Source organism: Gambusia affinis, linkage group LG11 (genome assembly GCF_019740435.1).
Source record: "Gambusia affinis linkage group LG11, SWU_Gaff_1.0, whole genome shotgun sequence".
NCBI lineage: Eukaryota > Metazoa > Chordata > Actinopteri > Cyprinodontiformes > Poeciliidae > Gambusia > Gambusia affinis.
The window spans coordinates 18137578-18155492 of NC_057878.1; the positions used below are offsets into that span (position 1 = coordinate 18137578).

The 17915-nt window shown below is 38.6% G+C and overlaps 1 protein-coding gene across 4 annotated transcripts in view; it reads left to right on the top strand.

Annotated features, from left to right (window-relative positions):
• The window catches only part of igf2bp2a (insulin-like growth factor 2 mRNA binding protein 2a), a 59441-nt gene that overhangs the window by 6254 nt on the left and 35272 nt on the right, over nucleotides 1-17915 (top strand). The window contains exon 1 of one of the 4 annotated variants that reach the window (XM_044132583.1): nucleotides 15236-15399. The exons of the other annotated variants lie outside the window; for them this stretch is intronic. Within the exon in view, the coding sequence (XP_043988518.1) occupies nucleotides 15395-15399 (5 nt within the window). The 5' untranslated portion in view covers nucleotides 15236-15394. Of the gene's footprint in view, nucleotides 1-15235; nucleotides 15400-17915 lie in introns of those variants that run through there. 4 annotated transcript variants of the gene reach the window in all.

The window sequence follows — 17915 nt, forward strand, 5'->3', positions numbered from 1 at the left end:
CACTGCAGCATCTGTAGAGATCCACTTCTCAGCAAGCTTTTTTTTTCTTCTTCTCGCTGTACAACCTGTTGCATGACTAATTTGTTACTGTAGCATTACACTCATTAAAAGCAGGATTTAATAATCAGCAAAGCAACTGCGGACAGCAGCATGCGGTGATGAGGAGCTGTGGAAGTTGTAGCTGGGATGAGGAGGATCCCTCTGAGATGATGACTTAGCCTGTGATTAAACTAAAGAAATATACAACAATTGAAAGCGTAAAGTTTCGACCTGAGGGGAAATCACATGATGACTGACAGTTTCAGCCATACGAGCAGTGGGTCTTCTTATTTAATCTCTGAGTGGTTATATTAATGTGGATACAGCCTGTCATGGACACAAAGTAAACCCCTCATTGATTAGGGATGAGTGTCATAAAGCCTTCTGGAGCAGAGCTACTTCAGCCATTTTCCTTCAAACAGCCTGCGCGAAAATCTGTCCTTGATGATTTATTCTTATTGGCTTATGGAGGTCAGCTGTTTGAGGAGAAGAAAAGAGAAATGTTAATTTTGGCTGCACATTGTCTGGTGACTTGTGTCAAGGTTTGCTATGGGCGAGAAAGCAAAAATGTTCTGTCCCACTCTTCCTACCATTTAATGTTCTTTTATGGAGATGTGAAAGAAGGTGCCGGAGTGGCCAGAGTCTCCTTTGGCTGCGTGGTGCATTAAATAATGCAGTGCTGCCCCTCCCCTACCTGTTCCCGCACACTGCTTGTCAGCTTACTGAAAGAAGATCTGTAGTTGAAACCAGGTATCTCACGGTACGAAAACGCGCCAACTTATTTTTCTTCCTGTCTGACATTAAATAAAATTTTAATTTTCTTAATTTTAGGTCCGTTAGAATCATCAAACGAATTTCTATTTGGTAAATGATAAATTCATAAGACATATAATTTATTAAAAACATTTTGCTACCATCCTCAGATTAAACAAGTATACATAAACTAAGTCTATTAAGGCTTCAAAGAATTTGGGAAAAGCCCTGACGATGATATCACAACTTTATTCTGACACATTAATGCACAACATTTAAGTTAAATGGAGGCAACACCTCAAACATACAGTTTTCTTGTGTGACATGATGGAAAAATCAAGACATCATCCAAGTTATCAGGAAGAGAAGCGTGGATGAACAAAGTGTGTTTCCTCTATTGGCCCAGCCATTGCACATTCAGGAAACGGAACAGATTCTGTGTCTCAGAGATGAGTGTGTTTTCCTGTGAAATATGTGAAAAGGAAAAGAAAGTTGTGAAAATTACTTGTGAAAAGAAAAAGAAAGTTTTTATCAGTTTTAACTGTCTGAAGTTAATTAAAAAAAGAGTCATTATCCACAGTAAAACAAGTGGTTGGGCTGAAAGACTACTCAGGAATGAAGAAGTCATTATTCCAAAAGGAACATAAAAGCTAGATAGAGCGATTAATGTGTTCATTTTTGGAGACATGGGGTGAATTTTGCCTTTTTGATTTGGAGAAAAATGGTGAAGGTTGCCAGACTGAGAGCATTGTCTGAATGGTGTAGTATGTGAGTGGCAGTATAATGCTATTTCAGTGTTTTATGGTGTAAGTGGGACTTGTACACTTTACAAAATGAATGGCATCATGAAGAAATAACATTATGTTGAAATATTGAAGCAACATATAAAGACATCAGCCAGGAAGTTAAAACTTAACTAGAAACTAGCTTAACTCTTTTTTTTTTTTTTTACCACCTAATAAGTTACAAAATGGCCTCAGGACAACAAAGTCAGTGTTTTTTAGTGGCCATTACAAAGTCCAGTCTTAATCACATAGAAAATTCATGGGAAGAGTTAAAAGGTGAGCGTGAGCAAGGCGACCTACAAACCTGACTCACTTACCCCAGTTCTATCAGGAGGAAATGGCAAAGATCTCGACAGACTTTTTCCAAATACAAGGATAATGTCTGCAAACTTCTGAATTCAAAGAAAGTTTTTATACAGCTCTTCTTATTGTTGAATTCAGCAAATAGAGTTATGTTTGGTTATTTTAACTGCTCTAAAAGTTTAGCCTGGTTTAATTTTAGACCATGTGGAAAAACAAAAGCAATGCAGTTTTTTTTATAAAGTGCAGTACACAGGATACAAAGAAACAATGGGAAAGTTTGAGAAAAGCAACACACAAAAGTCACAAAAGTTATCATTAATTTAAATGATACTGGGAAATTATTGTGTGTTTCTGAAGATTTTGAAAATCTCATGCTGGTCCATCCACAGTTGTCTGTCAAGATACAGAAAGGGAAAAGTGGGGCTGCTCTCATCTCATTCAGACACTGATGTGAGCAGATGTTCGAGGTACAGCCACTAATCAGGCTTTTATGAATGACTGGCATCCTTAAATTTGTTGGATGTGATTTAATGAGATAAAAATCAGGATTACAAGTCTGTACTCAAGTTTGTTTTACTGGAGACAAAATAAAATTCAAAGATGCAAGGTCTCTCCTTCGTCTTCAGCGACCCCCCCTTGGTCGCTGGGTTTTTGTCCGTGTTCAGCATAGGAACAGAGAAGTCACGTAGAAATGACAGAGCACAGGCAGAAATGTTGACTGCTTCATTTTGGATATAAAGCTGAGCACTTCCAGGCTTTCAGTAAAGCTGGTTGTCACAGCGGGCCAACAAGGGCGTGGCGGTGGGCAGCTGAGGCGTGCAGCAGGTGGCATTTCTCACACTGGCAGAACCCCCTGCCCCGTGCTTGTGTGGTATCATCACCATATAAAACTGCTTCGCTGGTACAACTTAAGACTCCTGATGGTTTTTGAACAGGTGAAGCATCTAAAGGAGCCAATCAGGTTTGAGACGGAGCCGAGACTTAAATTCTCAGAGGAAATGCTGTCGACCCACAGCTGGTCATATAGACGGCTTGATTTGGGATGTTTGGTCTTTAAAAATTTCTCCTATCTTTTCAGAATGAATTGACATCGGATCCAAAGATGGAACAGATTCCTCTTGTGAAAGCTTATTAAAGGCTAATTGGCAGATTGATTGCATAGTGCAATGGGATAGACCAGAGTCAGAAATGTAGAATAGATAGGCAATAAATTTAGTAGGAGGGCGACTATCCATCCTTTTTGTGACCATAAATATTTACAAACAGCCAAATTTCTCTTTCATGCAAGTAAGGAAAGGGTGTAGAAACTTTCCTTTCAGCCAGCCGACTAGCAGTGCACAACACATGCTGAGGGTGCAATGTTGCGTGTTACACCGTTTTGAAAATTAGAAAAAAATACAGTAACTCGTGCTGCTTGATAGTTGTTGATAGTTGGAATAGTTATATTGATTACTTTTTGAAACTCTTCACCTTGTTTTCCACTTTTCCTCTTTCTGTGAGTTTAAGCATTGTGTTGGAGTATCAGGTTTTAAACTGTCTCTACTGGTTCTTAACCAGTACAAGCATCCATTCTGCTGGTCAGATTAATTGTTTTCATGGAATGCATTAAGGTGTCTACCTGGAAATATAACAACGTTGCCGTTATTCTATCTAAGCATTCCTTAGCAATTGAGATCATGCACATTGACATGCCATTTAAAGACAAAAAAGGCATAAAGACAAATCTTCACGATCACAAACAAACAGATGTCTGATGCTTGATTTTCTTATTTTGCTTTTATCACTCATTTTTCTCTGAGCCTCTCAGACCTTTAGACTGTGACTGAATTTACAATTTGCGTGGAATTTTATTCAGGATTCGAGAACCCTGCTTTTCATTCCCAGCAGAAGTGAGCAGACTTAATAGTAGAGCCCGAAGCTGCACTTAAAAGATTGCGAAATGGTGGCTTTTGGGTACTACAAGGAAAAGCAACTATTTGCAAACTCTTCTTGCACGTCATATTGCAACTTGTAACATTTGGTATTACATGATGATAAAAAGCAGTGCTGCATTCTCAGCTGATCAGCAACAAAGTGCTATTGGAAAGATGGAGCAGCTACAAGTGACAAGTAAGACAGAGACAACAATGAAAATGAAGATCATTGATGCACTCTGTAAATTGTGCAGAATCTAGACTTGTCCCTGCTTGTAAAGCAAAGTTTGCATCAGACTCAATGAAAAAAAAAAAAAAAACTTTAAATGAGCATCAGCTCAGGGTATACAGGCAGAAGCAGCTCCTCTTCCACAGAGCTCTCAAAGAACAGTTTTCTGGCAAGTGAAAAATCAAATCTACATGCCAAACCCATCACACAATATCATGGCGCTTGCTGAAGTGAAGATGCCACCTACACTATTCAAATCAAGCTTTCTTAGAGGAAAATGACATCCACAGAAAGTGTTGTTAGGGTTTTAAATTGTGAAAAAAACGGACAATGTTTTCTGTGTGCAGAATTTCAGTGCACATTTATGATATGCACTGAAAAATTAAAGATATTGGTGCTACAATCTGAGTTTTTATACACCACAAAGGTGAAACTATAAAATCTGTTTTTATGGATGTTATTTTGTGATTCACACATTTTCAGAACCAGTCAATTACTTCAATATCAAGCAGGGTACTTTGTAAGTTTGCTTGGACAATTATGAGATTCTTATGGTAACTGCAAAAATGCTTTGCAGGATTAAATTGTTTTTATCTAGAACATAAAAACAGCTACTACTCAAACTTCTACTAACAGTATAATGTCATTATTTTTGGTAAAGTAATACTATGTATAACTTTTTGATTTTGCTATTTGGATGTGCACAAGCATAAGAAGTTTATTTTAGTTGATTAATTAGTCATGGCTTCTGCTGTCTAAGTAATCAGAATCAGTTCTGTTGGCAGTGATTGTGAGCAGAGAGAAGGAATTTGACTTCATTTTTAAGTTTTCACATTGTACATAGATAAAATTTAAATTTATAAACTTTAGATGAAAGGAAATAAAGGTAAGGGAACATTGCAAACAGTGTTAAATTAATAAAAGAGATGGTTGAAGTTCTTCAGTTTCCAGGCCTTGATCCTTGTTTTTTGAAACAGACAAATTTCTCATACTTGTAAGCAAGTGAAAGTGTAGTCATCTTCTTTCAGCCAGCTGACGTGTAGCGCACAGTAAAAAATGGGTGCGAAAATCTCAGCTGGAGAAAATTTTGTCCGTTTCTTCTGTATCTCAGTATGAATAATTGCAAAGATGCACAGAACAAGTGGCCAGTGGCTGGAATCTGCAGATTCTCAGTTTCACCAACCTTGACTGTTGAGCAGCAGGTCAGGAATTCGAAAATCCTGTCTTATTCTGATTCACCGAAGTGCCACCACCAACAACAACAACAACACCCCTCCTCAGTGCGAAAGTTATTACTGACTGACGCAGACCTAAATATGAGTTATTTTCAGTAATAGTGACGTGCTTGTAAATGTCGCAAAAGAGTTGTATGAATCTGTTTTATAGGAAACTCTGAACGTCTTTGTACTTTAAATAAATAACAACAAAGCTGAAACTATAACAGCAGTTTGAGCTTTCAACCTCTGTCTGTCATTAAACATGCTGCGTTTTGAAATCTTGGCAGGCTTTTCGGAATCTCAGAGTCAAAGTACAGACCTACATATACACTAAATTAGTGATGCTAGCTGTGCTAACTACACTGGCTGCTTGTATAGGATGTTAAAATGTCAACAAAAGTGCAGAAACTTTCCTTTAGCTAGCAGACTGGCTGTGCACAGTAGGAGCAGCTATTCTCTATTCAACCAGAAGATTTAAAACCTCAAGAAGGGCGTGACAGAAATCTTTTGAAACCTTTGATACATTTTCATTCCAGTAATTAGCCAGTGTCTGAGAACTAGTTCTGCTGCATTATTCAGAAATTTCCAGTTGGTCTCATCCAGATGAGCTGTAAAAGAGCAGCATCATGCACAGAGTTTCTTTTTTTTGTGCAATCTTTCCATGCAGCTGGAGCAGATTCTCCTGATATCAGCGTCTTTTCTGATGCCAACTCTGTGAACAACTAAAATGTTGAAGGATAGTGAGTCGGCAGTCTACTGACATTTACAGCATGATGTGTGAGCAAAAGTGCAACCATAGAGCTCCTGCATGTGCGTCTACTTCCATGTGTGTGTATTCACTTCCAACTGTTGCAGGTTAGGTGCTCCGCTTTGCCATGGGAACCGCTTTTGAGTGGTTGGCTGAGTTAAAGAAAGAAATGTTGAAGGATAGAGGCCTTTTTTTTATCTTAGGAAAATAGATCCAGAGCCCAAGAAGTTTAGTTAAGCTTTGAAAATACTGCTTCGGTTGTGTTAGGATTGTGATTTCCTCCTATCCCCAGGTGAACGGATCAGAGTCCTGATTTTACATGTCAGTGAATATATGAGTTAGCAAGGTGCCTGTGTAGACCTCTGTGGTCACACTCACAACCCCTCTGTGTCCCTTCTGTGTTAACTTCCATCCCTTTCCATATGTATGTGACGGAGCCGCCGCCGGCCCCAACAGAGCCTCCACACACAGCCTGGCCACCAGCACAACCTTTCAGCACTGTCTGACCATTGTGCTTCCTCTGTCTCTGATGGAAAAGGAAGACGGGGAAAAGGACTTCCGAGGACAAGATTAACACATGCGCGTGCTTCTCTCCCTCACCCCCGTCTCGGGTTAGATTGTGTGTTTCTGCTCCTGCGTGGGGAGGAATGAGTGCCGCTGATAGAGGGCAGCATTTCTTCTCCCACTTCTCCGGCTGTCCTGCCTCTGCAGGATGTGTGGAAGTTTTTAAATTCTGCTTTGGGATGGATTTGTAAATCATGCGCAATCCCATATCAGTCCGTCGCCATCCTTGACAGCTACCAGCGCCAACGCATCTGACCTTCAGCGTTCAGATTGACGTGTATGAAAATACAGCAGCTTTACACTGAGCAGGTTATATATTTTAAGATCTCTCTTTTCACCTTGAACAGGAAGTTGGATTTGAAACTCCATCCTCGATCTGAAGCTCTTTGTTCTCCAGATTTAGTTGTCCTTTTTGTTTGAGGGAAACGCTTTAGATTTCAGATGCCGTACAGCTCCCAGATTATGAGAGCTGCTCTTTAGTCTGGATGTTTGCAATGTTTGTGGAATCAGTAGAGATGCATCCCCCGGGGTCTTCTGACTAATACAGATTTCTGATTTTCTGAATTTTTATCTAAGGACTACGACACTCAAAAATGGAGAGAAAAAAATGTGCAGGATGTTTTTTTGTGGAGCTAGTAATTGTAATTCCAATAGAAAATGAATGAGTAACAGGAAAATATCCTTTTATACACTTAAGCGCACATACCTATTACCTTTGTCAGATTTTATTAAACTCAAAAAAGTGAATCATAGCAAATGCTGTTGGTTGATGCATATATTGGTTAAAAGTAATCAGTGTTCTGTGCATTTTTGCATTAATCATGGTGAAAATAGATTTTTCAGTATCAGAAAAGAGCAAATAAAGAAGAAAAAACAATATGTGGCCATGTGATTGGTGCATCTCTATCAATTATTTTAGAAGCAAAACAACAACAAAAAATAGATTAAGAACAAACAAAACAGAAAATACACACATACACAACACCCAAAACCATGAAAAACACACAAAAATATAACAACAAAATGCTGCATTTGTAAACCAGAAACTATTTTCTTGTTCACATACTTTTTGGGTAACTTTTTGTTTCTACAAATGTGTGTTTTAGGATTGGGTTACGGCATATTTTTTAGATTTAGAAAGAAATATTTTCAGCTTTTTAATTTATTTATTCTGTAATGCGATTGGGTATAAAAAATTTTCTTAAGTCCATTTAATTGAGTGGATTTTTGTGAAAAGTCCTCTCTTTGTGTTTTATGAGATGCTGCTATTTTCATTTCCAAAACTGCATTGTTTGAATGTTTATACCTAAAGCAAATTCCCAAACAATACAAATAAACAAAAAATTACAAAGGTGTCAAACAGACAAGTAACAAAGCTAGTCAATATTTGCAATAACATTTGTTACACCACGGCTTGTTGTGCCAGTAATATCTTTTATTTTTGCTGTGTTTTCTCTAATGTTGCTGTATTTTGTCACATGTTTGGTCTGTAACTCAGTTCAGGGCCACCGTATTTGCAACATTCCTGGGTGCTCCAGTGCCGCTCAGGCCTCTGCAGCGCAGTGCAGCGCTCGCGGGGCTCTCCTGTAGTCTCAGCAGAAGTGCTGTTTTGTATTTGGCTGCTGTGATATGCCGTGAAGCCTGTTGTTTTACGCAGCTGTGCCTGATCCCGCCTCTGATTTGCTGAGGCCAGAGATGAGCTGGGTAATGTGGGCCAGGCAGGTGCTGCAGAGTAGGACGACTCCATCTGTCTTCCTGCCAAGTGGCCCAGTCCGTCACTTTGGGAGAGAAGGACAGAGCATGCTCTGTGCGAGCGAGAGGAACGGCGAGGCAAACGCGGGTGGACGGAGAACAAGAACAGGAAGTTACCGGGTGAAAGAGTGACTTTGAAGGTCCTCTTATTTTTTTTTCACAACAGGATCTGTTTGCCAGAGGAGTGGTGGATTATTAATGTTATGATAGAGGTGAAGAAGTGCATTATAAAATGAGAACACTGTAGTCTCACGGTGTTGTTTGCTACTGAACTCGCTGCTATTTCCCAGCATACACCTGGAATATTTTCCTGAATATGGAAAGATTCAGGAAAACCAACAGCTCTGATCCGGCAGCTGCCTGTTTATCCTTCCATGTGTTTGATAAACTTAAACAAGAATACCACCAATCTGTGGAAATAACAGATATAAAATTATCATTGTATCTAAGGATATATCTCATGCAGGCAAAAGATTCCTACTGTATAATAACCTTGAGTATAAATACCACAGTTTCATAGAGTTTGAGATGAAATTTAAAACCAAAATGAGCTACTCTAAACTTTTCAGTGGTCGAATCTTATGTGGTATTTACTACTGGAAAACTTTCAAAAGACCACCTTTGTCTTTTGGACACTATAAGCAGCTGCAGCAACAGGTGAGGGAGGGGGTAGCACCACTCTAAGCAGCCTGTAGCCTGATCGTATGTCGTTTTAGCTACTGGAAATTTTTCAAATGATCACACTTGTGTTTTGTGGTTTGGATGTGATACACAACTGGGTGACAGCTCGCAGCCCCAGGTGAGGGAGGGGGGAGGAATACTTTCTCTGCAGAGGAAAAAAAACTTGGAGAAAAACTTATATAGAAAAATCTCTTGTATCTGCTTGATACAAGTTTAAACCAGGGCTGTCAAATGGATTTTCATGAACATCCTCAAAATATATAGATAGAAATATTTATTAACTTTTTTTAATATTAAATAAAAATACTGATCAACAAACTATTAAAACATTATAGTTACCGCAGGTCAGATTTTGCCCGCAGGCCTTGAGTTTGACACAAGTGCTCTAAATGGTTTAATGCTAAATATTAGACTTTGGCGTTGTGCCTTTTTTAAGACTTTGCTATCAGTCAACCAGTGACCATTTTTTAAACTGCCCTTTTATCAGTCCACAGACATTGTCAATGAGCGAAACAACACATGCAGACTTTTCTGAACATACTTGAACGCTTCCATCATCGAGTTCTGCTGATTGATCCCGAGCGGCTGTGATCCGTCCCGCTCCGTCTTCTAGCTGCGCTGCATTTAAACAGCGTTACGATGCGACCCGGTGGATGTCCTGTCCGTGCCGGGTAAAATCAAGCGCACCCTGAACTTATCCAGTAAAAGCTGAAGACTGTTCCCATAGGTCAGTCTTCAAGATAAAACAGTGGGCGTTAAAACAAAGTAAAGCAGTGGACATTGTCAGCTCACCAGGCTGGTAAATATTTGATGCCAGGGCAGCCATGCATACTTTCTTGCAGAGAAGGCAGGTTGGGGAAGTTATTGAGGTCGCTGCTGTACGAATAATGTTGCTAAAGTTGCTTTTTTTCGCCCCTCAGGACCTCTAATTATGATTACCATCAACACCTATATTGTCATGATATCACCATGTGTAACTGGAAAATATATCTCTACACTATATAACATAATTCATAAATTTAAGTATAAAAATGTGGCGATGATGGGATAACAGTAATCTAGCGCACTGACAATAAAATGTATCGGTCACTAAAGGCAAAATGTATGTATAGAATATTTACGGATACGGATATGTACATGATTTGGTATATAATATAAGCACATTGTACTGTATATGTACAGGTATCAAAATGATTTTAATTTCTGTCAGGATTGTATATTTATTACATTATAACTTGTAATATCTTGCAAATCTCACACAATAGCGACCACATAATTTAGCTATGAAGTTTGCCTTCTTTCCATTCCCTTTGGAGAATGAAACTTATTGTTGCTCATGTATAAATACAGATCGAATCAAATAACATTGAGAAGATGAACTAGATAATTACTTCTTTTATATTGTATGCAGATTACTGTATTTATTGTATGTATGTGCATGCATTCTTCTCGGTTCCCTCTACCCTGTAAGGGGTGCAATATGTATTTTCTTTTATTTATATTTCTGAAGTGAATCAACAAATGAAATGAAATTCTGTGAGTGTTTAAATCATTTTTGTCCTTTTTCAGTCTGACCAAAAGAAATGTACCTAGACTCCACTACTGCTCTTCTGCAGCACTCCCTTCCTTCATCCCTCTTCCTCCTCCTCGCATGTGCATGTGTTGTGTCAGCATACCACCTAGATAGATGGCGTGTAATATTGCCTCTCACTTCCTCCCTTCAGCTCTCAACGTCACCACTCCTCCGGCACAAACGCAGCGGAACGGCAGCGCATGCATAAGGGGGTGTAACCAGCGTACAAGTGCATGTTATGTACTATAAGCTGAATGTGAGCCGCCCTATCAGATAGTGTAACCAAGACAGGCAGGTTATTCTTAGTGGAGTTGTGGTTACCGCTATTCAGGTTCCTCAACAGTACAGTAGATGCCTGTGTGTGTAGGGGTGTGTGTGTGACTGTGTGTGCCACTGGTATCCTACCGAAGTGGGAAGAAGGCAGTCCGTTTCTGAGACGATTTTGTTTCAAGTGGTGTGGGGACTGACTCCAGGCGGCTTGGTTTCCGCTAGTTTGACGTTGTGAGGCGATAAATTACAGAGATGTAAAATGACAAGCTTCAAAGGCGGGTTTGATGTCCGATAGGCAGCGGTGGAGATGTGGAGCCGCCGAAGATCATGCATCAGATGTGCTGCACTTTAGGAAAACAAAGGAGTCTAATCTAGCTGGACTCAGGATTGTTTTTCCAGTGTTTTTTCAGGCGTAATTGGTGCAACCTTTTGATGGATGTACGCCCACCTCAGGCATTTGTTCATTTGTTGAGCGCTTACAGCACGTTGCAAAAGATGCAATCTCGCAGGTTCTCACTCAAACTCCCAAACACAGATGGGCTTTTTTTTTTTTTTGTTAAATATTAGCACTCAAAAAGACCATATCCATCTGCTCCCGCCAGCTCTGGCTTGCTTTTATTTTTACTCTGACCTTAGATTTTTGCTTGAACAGTTGAAACCAGGTAGTATTTACATACATTGTATGATTTTTGTTTTCTCTCTCTCTCTCTTTTTCCAGTCAGATTGTTAAATCTGACTAACCCATCCCAGTTTAAGGTCAGTTAGTTACACAAAAATTATTTCCGCTGGCTAAAAACCATAGAGAGAGAGGGAGAGAGAGCAAAAGAGAGAGAGATTTTAATTAAACTTCTCAAATTCAGATGTTTAAACAAAGTTCCTCAGTATCAGATAGAACTGCCTTTTAAACTTGGGTCAGATGTTTTCTTTCCACAAGTTTCTCACAATAGTTCTCAGGAATTTCAGCCCATCCCTTCTGACAGAACCAGTGTAACTTAGATTTGTAGGCCGCCTTTCTCACAAATACCTTTTCAAATCTGCTCTCAGTTTTTCTACAGGACTGAGATCCTGACTTTGTGATTCCATTCTAAAACATTAGCTTTGTTGTCCTGAAGCCAATTTGTAACTAATTTGAGGGCATACTTTGGGTCATCGTCCTTGCGGAAGATCCATTTGTTCTTAATTTTTACCTTCCTGGCTGATGTCTTCAAACATTGCTATAATTTCCTTATGATGCAATCTATTTTGTGAAGTGCACCAGTCCCTCCTGCAGCAAAGGTCTTACATAACATGATGCATCCTCCTCCATGCATCAAAATTGTCTTCTCTGGCTTGCAAGCTCCCCCTTTCTCTTTCTAATGCAACACTTAAGTTTCAGTTTTGTTTGATGATTACTCAACATTTTACAGCATCAGTATATGCCATATTAATATTGCACTGATTTGAAAGTATTGTTGCATTATTTGATTTAAATGTCAGGAGTCAATGAGATATTCACCTTGTTGGACAGGAAGTGTGCACACCTGATGATGACGCCCAAGATAATAAAGGTCACACAGCATGTCGGAGCTTCATTATGACAGAAGAGAGCAAGCAGAGTGAGGAATATGTGGATCTGTGGCAGCTGATAATATTTCTCAACAACACTAGATTTTTGAATTTCATACAGCCCCCTGCGATTTGGCATTTTACAGTGACTTTGAGTAATGGCTTCTTTCATGCTGAGTGGTCTTTCACATTACGCATCATGATGACCCACATTTTCACAAGGTTCTCTGTGTTTGTTCTGGGGTTGATTTGCACTTTTCACAGAAGCCAACTCCTTTCTCAAATGATGTGATAGCAGGAAATCCCCCATGCTGTTTATACTCATGTATAAATGTTTGAACAGATGAACGTTGCACCTCCAAATAGCGCCTAAGGATAAACTAATGTTGTTAATGTACACAATTCTCTCCCTGATATTTTAAAATATATCCACAGACGCTCCTTTATTTTATTCAACTGTTGTGAGTTAACCTGTCTGACATGATGTCATGCCTTGGGTTTTGTAAAAAAAAAAATATTTTTATAATGCATCTCTTGTCATTCTGTAATTACAAACAGAAATAACTGCAGTAATAAAATAGAAAAAAAAAGTTTAGTGTGATTCAATGCTAGACAAAAATAACCAATTGTGTTTTTATACAATGAATGTAGATATCTGGCATCAATTTTACATATTACACTCTGGATGATCACAAAAGACAATGATATGAATGCGTTGTGTGTTTCTGTTATGCTCTGGTGTCAGTTCTGCTTTGAGAACGGACTTCCTGGTTTGTCAGCACTGCCCTCTCTCCTAATGACCCCCGTCTTTAACTTCACGAGGCAAACCAGCCTCACGTGTATTCTGCCAGGAAAGATGAAAGCGGCCCGCCTTTAAATGCTTGCAGATTTGTTTTGGTGTTCCTGTGTGGAGGAGGAGTGTCGTAAGATCCAGCAGGGCTACAAATATTTGTGAAATTAGCCGAATGAACCCTGGAAAGTTCTTTCTTATAAATTAGAAACCACCCAACTGACCTCCCTTTCAGTGTAATTAATGCTTTGAATGCAATTCTGGTGGCACTTTCCAATGTTCGCGTTGAGATAGAAGGTTATTTTTAACTTCTGTTTGTCCTTCTGTTTGAGAGCCTTTTTAAACTCCCTCACAAGCTTCTTCACTATGCTTAGTGGCAAGATAAACATCAATCCACTCTTGTTTGTCATAGCTGCAATGTTGTTAAAGTTTTGTTTTTTTTTCTATTTCTTATTGCTCTGATTGTAGATATTAGAGGCATAACTGTGTACAAAAAATTATATGGTATTAGTTATTCAACAATAAAGTATGAGCTTGAATCTTTCTTGACTTAGTAAAAACTAAGCATATAAAAATAATCAGCAAAGTTCACAGTTAGAAAATGTACTATACCTGACTATAAATGTTTTTATCCAGATCTGCAGCTTTCATGTAGGCAAAAAAAGGCAACAAAAAAAACAAACAATAAAAATTAAGAAAACAAACCGCAAATTATATTAAAAAATATTTATGACAAATTGAACTTAGCCAAACCAAGTTCAATTTGTTTCTCTATTGATTGTATTTGGCTCAAAACTCACAAAGTTGCAAAGAACTCAAAAAGTTCACATTTTAAATAATGTTTTATTGGTTAGGCACACATGCCTGCCAAACTGGAAGGTTCGTCCTGCACATTATCAGTTTGAACTGTTACATACCAAAAAAATAAAAGCAAGTTCACATTATAAGCACTTTTCCTCACACCGTTTCCTGACATTCACATCAACAGACATTTGCCTAAAGGGATTTTTCTTGTCCTTCCTATTTTAACGGGTGGCTAAAAAAAATGGTTTCTATAGTACAGTAACTTGTGGGTCAGAGATTAATAGTTAATCAGCAGTCTGGCCAACTTTTAGGAAGTAAAAATATTTTGCATCCATAATCCCTATTAGCTTTTTAATTTTGAAAAAACAAACTCTAATTGAAATAATTCATTGTTATTAAATTCATTGTATCAAAATTAATTTAAGTTATTAGAAAAGTTGCAGTTGCAATTTTGTGAAAAAAATGAGGTAAAAAATTTTATTCCATGACTTTTTAAAAATACTAAATGTAAATGTTTTCTAGATATTTGCTGTAGTACTACAATATAATACATTTATAAACATATTTATTCTGGGTATTAGTACAAATTGATAGCATGGGACTTTAGCACAAATATTTAATGACTGCAGCTGTTTTTATTCTTAGTTGATTTGCTATTTAGATTTCAATAACAGATTTAATTTATATTTGAACCATCCTATACTAGTCTGAGATTACTGGAATTACCTGAATTGGATTGTGTGTAACTGGATTTAAACTGTTCCTATTCACTTTTGCGTAAAGTGTGCTGAGAGGAATTTTAGCCTTTTATAAATTCACTGTGCTGAAATTATTTCAACTTAATTCTAGACCTTTAAAGAGTATTTAGTTTCTATGTCTAAATAAAGGTATTTATATGTTACTTGCATGTAGCTCTTTATCTTTCATGTGATTGCAGATGTGATCCAGTTGAAAAGCAAAAAAGAAAAAAAAAAACAACAAATTTTTCCAAAAATTATTCAAAACGAAAGTGAAACCGGATTGCGTAACGGACAAAGCTACATGCCGGTGTTTGGACAGTCAGGACTTCTCTGTCACAGCGGCTGCAACTCAAAGACGAGGTTTTTTTTTCTTTTTTCTTTTTTTTTTTACATTTCGGTTCAGTTTCTCATACACTGAACATACACTCGCCTCCAACTGGTTACAGAGCAAATTTTCACTTTGTAACATTAGCTGCCCTGCAGAAAGGGGGAGGGGAGAAATCAGAGGAGATGTGGTGTGTGAGTTAGTGTGTGTGTATGTGCAGGCGTGAACAAGTAAAGCCGGCTGACTCCGAGGGGAGCAGGAGGAAGAAGTGAGAGTGACGATGAGAGACGACACACAGGCAAAGCAGAGTACAGCAGAGCGGGCGGGCGAACAGTTCGAGGGCTTGTTGATTGGTGTGTGTGCATGCTGTAAGTTGACCCCACTGGGACGTGCACCTATGGGCTCAGCCCTCCAGCTCCGGTGTAATACCTCATGGCTGGCAGATTATAGGATGAGTCCTGAGGAGCAAGCCGCACGGCTCGGCATAAAGCAGCTGAAGCAGCCATGAGGAGCAGCCAGCAGCGGGTCCTCACCACGCCGCAGCAGCATGACATGGTGTCCACCTGTCAGTAACTCCGAGCACTGAGGTGTGTGAAACAGCCAGTGGGTCTGAGAAGGCAGCAGGCAGCTGGCTATAGGTTAGGGTGTGTGCTTTGTGCTGTGTCCCTGTAGGCTGGCGCTGTGGATCTGTGGTTCTGGCAGTGGCTTTGCTGACTGCGTGCTTTGTGGAGGGGACTCAGAGTGGAGCGGAGGATCCGATGGGCATTTGATGTCCACAGAATGGGACATGACATGACACTGCATGTCCATTTGAATCACTTCTCCATGTGTGTTTTCTTTGGCTTTGTGTCGTAGGACACCGTTGCCCAGCCGTGGTTCCTGGGACACGCCGTCCTGCACATTTTGCATGCCTGTTGCTCAAACATGCTTGATTCAAAGGCGTGAAACACCTCAACGGCTCATCGTCAAGCTCAGCAAAAGTCAGTTAGTTACTCATCAAAGAGCGTCAGATGAGTAAAAGCGGGGAATCTTCTTAAACATGCAGGACGATGTTGCTATGACTCTGGGAAACACTGGTAGGTGATTCCAGTAGCAACGGAGGAACTCTTCATACCTCACTCATGAATAGGCCTGCATGGCTTTTTTACTCCATGCAAAACTTGTGAGCAAGATGCAACATGATTTAGAAATGAGAATGATCTAGTGTTACAGATTTGCTGTGTTGGAATTTTAATTGTGTTTTTTGAAAAATTATTGGTAGTTAGTGTAAGTAGTCGCATTTACCCTTTGATTATTGCTCTAAATTAGCCTTGAGCAACATATTTGTGCCTTATTTTAAGTCTCCTGCTGACTGATGCACACTTTGAAGACTGAACTGGAGTTGTACTGTTTTAAAAAGTCTAACTAAAGATGGCAGAAGGTTTAGATTTGAAGACATCAAAGATGGATCAAAGACACATGATGTGTCAGAATTGCTTCTTGTTGTGGATGAAACCATTCAGCAACATGAAGAATATATTCATTAAGGGATGTATGTGTATCAAACACTGACAGAATGACTGGAAAAAATGTAAATGAACTCATAAGAGGGACTAAATACTCTTATGAGCAAACTTGTCAAGCTATTTTTTTTATTATTAGTAAAGACATGTAGATATAATTAAAATTTTTAAATGAAATAAAATTATATTATAATCTATAAATGATACATATAAACTATTTATTTAGTTTCTACACTCAAATATGTTTGTAATTACTTTTAAATTTTAATATTTTAATTCCCCAAAATAGTTAAAATACACAATGTTACTAATTTCAGTTATGTGATTTCTACTTTTTATAGTAGCCTGCATTTGAGTGATTTACTAGTTATTTTAAGGTAATAATTAACAAGAGAATATTGACTTTGGATCTTTCTTTCAAGATAATCAGTAATATAACCTTTTCTTATAGCCGAGCAATTTTATAAGAAAGTTAAAATTATTGGATATATGTATGTTTTAGAATCAACTATGTATATATATAACTTTCACTGCAAATCTAGTTAAAAATAAGGCCTAGGCCCCACACCATTCCTGTGGTTTAAAGTAATTTTTATAAGATACTGGAGAAACTTCTGGAGTGACTGGAGTTTCTCTTGCTGTATTTCACCTTATTTTAGCAGTGCTGGTATTTGTCTTTGAATTTCCCTTTAAATAAAAGCTTTCAGACCATTCTATATTAAGCATTTTTGTGTAAATACCATTTTACTGTAAGGCTGAGGTACTTTTACTCAAAGTTATATGGTGAGATTCTCATAAAACTGAAATGCAAATTAAATCTAAATGGCTCAAATTTTTGGACAAAAAAAAAAAAATCATCATTATGCAGTATGAACATCCAAGTTTTTGTCATGAAAAATAAAATAGCTAATATCTGCGGTTCTGTACTGGAGCATTAACTGCTTATATCTATTCAGAAAATAGAAAATAAACTCTATAAACTCCAATGCACTATTTCAGACTTAAATCATCGCTCTAGGTCAAGTAACGAAAAAAAAAACAAAAAAAAAACACTGCTTCGCATTTCTGTATTTTCATCTTTTTATTAGCCAGCTGAGCGAGTGAGGATAGCTAGAGGAGACATATGTCAACAGGAAGGCTGCGGCTCACATTAGAGAAGCATGCGTTTCCCTGCTGAGCAGCCACACCGCGCACTATCGAGTGAAGTAAGAGACGGGCAGGTGAACCTGCTGAATCCTGATGAGCCCTCGCCCACTGAGGTCTGGGAGTGAAACAGAAACAGGCACCTCAGCGCTACACGCTGAGATAAAGCGTTTAGCAACGCCACGGAGCAGCAGCTTTGTTCACTCTGCAGCGCGGAGTGAAATGTGTACGATGTGGTT